The sequence below is a fragment of the Vitis riparia genome, unplaced genomic scaffold (assembly GCF_004353265.1).
Source record: "Vitis riparia cultivar Riparia Gloire de Montpellier isolate 1030 unplaced genomic scaffold, EGFV_Vit.rip_1.0 scaffold303_pilon_pilon, whole genome shotgun sequence".
In the NCBI taxonomy this organism is placed as follows: Eukaryota; Viridiplantae; Streptophyta; class Magnoliopsida; order Vitales; family Vitaceae; genus Vitis; species Vitis riparia.
This window is the reverse complement of record NW_023269666.1, coordinates 27,934-30,110: the sequence shown is the minus strand read 5'-3', so window position 1 is coordinate 30,110 and position 2,177 is coordinate 27,934. Positions and strand designations below refer to the sequence as shown.

The 2,177-nt window shown below is 40.7% G+C and overlaps 1 protein-coding gene across 1 annotated transcript; it reads left to right on the top strand.

Moving 5' to 3' along the window:
- The first annotated feature begins 398 nt into the window (after positions 1–398).
- Positions 399–1,525, top strand: LOC117909745 (zinc-finger homeodomain protein 2-like). Its single transcript, XM_034823804.1, has one exon. The coding sequence runs from the start codon at positions 542–544 to the stop codon at positions 1,373–1,375; it is 834 nt and encodes a 277-aa protein (XP_034679695.1). The 5' UTR covers positions 399–541; the 3' UTR covers positions 1,376–1,525.
- Positions 1,526–2,177: the final 652 nt, after the last annotated feature.

Genomic DNA, 2,177 nt, shown 5'->3' with positions numbered 1-2,177 from the left:
TATATATATATATATATATATATATAATAGTTTTTAGTTGTCAAATGCATTTTTTATATTTTGTTCTAAAAAAATTATTATAACAAAAAATTGCTCTAAAAAATTATTATAACAAGTGGCATAAGATGTAATAAAATAAATATTAATAGAATTAAATTTTATTTTAATTTTTAATTTTTATGACACATTCATAAAGTGCATGCTGCAAATATGTCTAATGTTTATCACTCTTTTCGGGCATATTGCTTAAACCTCAGCTGCGATAAGTTGATCAAGTTAATTAAGATCGAATAGTTTTGAGTTGGAGGAGTGAGTTGGCCGAGTTGTGACCTAGCTGACTCAGTACGAGTGTGACGCCGTCCTGGTCTTAAAGGCATTTGACGCGGCATTCCAAATGATGATTACGCCAACCGCAATCACCATCTCTCCTAATTCTTCCGCCTAACCCACCACTTCTCCCTCAATCTTCCTCTGAGTTAAGGTTGTTCAATTTTATCTTGTTCTTTTTTGTTTTTTTGTATTTGATTTTGTTTTTGTGGGCATGAAAGGAATGGAGCTGAGCGTAGTTCCGTACGGACGCAGCGCCAAAATGGAGGTCGATGATGTAGAGGAGGATGAAGCCGCCGAGAATAAACCAATGGTCATGAACCCCAAAGCAACCGCCGTAAAGCCCAGGTACAGAGAGTGCATGAGAAACCATGCCGCCTCCATCGGTGGCCATGCCAGCGACGGCTGCGGCGAGTTCATGCCCTCCGGCGGTGGCGGCGGAGGTGATGCGGCTTCGCTGACGTGCGCGGCGTGCGGGTGCCACCGCAACTTCCATCGACGGGAAGTACCCGGTGCAGCGCACCTTCATCACCACCTCATGCACCCCGGACCTCCTCATGCTCATCCCATGTTGCTCTATAACACCACTCCCAGCCCGAAGAATGCTTCCGTGCATGCGCTTCCTCATAAGTTCCTCGGTGTTCCCGCATTTGGTGGCGTTGATCATCATAATCATCATCCTCATCATCAGGATGATGGGGAGAGGCAGTATGATCGACGGTCGGAGACGCCGGAGAGGGGGGATGTGCAGATGGCCACGATGATGATGACGACGAAGAGCAAGAGATTCAGGACCAAGTTCACGCAAGAGCAGAAGGAGCGAATGCTGGAGTTGGCCGAGAGGCTGGGTTGGAGAATACAGAAGCAGGACGACGTCGTTTTGTCCCAGTTCTGCTCCGAGCTCGGGATTAAGCGTAATGTCCTGAAGGTGTGGATGCACAACAACAAGAATGCACACCGCCGCAGAGAACCTCCACCCGAGTCTCCTCCTCCTCCTCCGCCTCCACCTCCACCGTCCATGGCGCCGCCGCAAGCTGCCGGAGTGTGACGTAATCACGTTAATTAATTTCTATTTTATTTTTCTTTATATTAATCCTAATGATTGAAAAAAAAAAAAAATCTAATCCAAAGGACTGAGTTGTTCGTTATGTGTAGTTTGTATTAATGGGAGATAGCTTATTTTTCATGGCATTTAAAACATACGTGAAAATATTTATGAATTTCACGTAGTTTAATCATATGATAATTTTCTTCTATTATAATTAACATTCGCATGCCTCATTCATTCTTAAGCTCTTCAAAATTTTCTTCATTTTTTTTAAAGTGAAAAATACAATTAATGTTTATTTATTTATTTATTTATTATTATTATTTATGGAAAATTCAGAACAGCAAGTGACACAATGGCGTGTATGGCAGTGCTCATTCTCTATCAAACAGTAACTGGCAATCACTTCAGAAACAGAAAAAAAAGAGCAGCCAACGACAAGCACACAGGCCATGAGAAACAAAGGGCAAATAAGGGGAAAGAAAAGGAAAAAGATGAGGGGAAAATGGAGTTGTGTGGTGTAGTGGTTCTTGTGCCCAAAAGCAGCATTAGTGGAAGGAAATCACATGTACAATTTGTATCTCTATATATATTGATGGTTTTCCATAAGGATATCTATATAGAAATGGACCAATCTTAGACCCAAAATATTTCTAATTTTTCTATTTGAAACTTTTTATCATTCAAATGTCCGAAGGAAACCCAAAATATTTTTAACTTTTCTAATGTTTGAAACTTTTTATCATTCAAATGTCAGAAGGAAACGTTTTCTCAAATCAATTCTTAATATGATGTATGTCAC

Excerpts from the sequence above, each read along its gene's own strand:
- LOC117909745 (XM_034823804.1), top strand. The coding sequence starts at position 542 with ATGAAAGGAATGGAGCTGAGCGTAGTTCCGTACGGACGCAGCGCCAAA.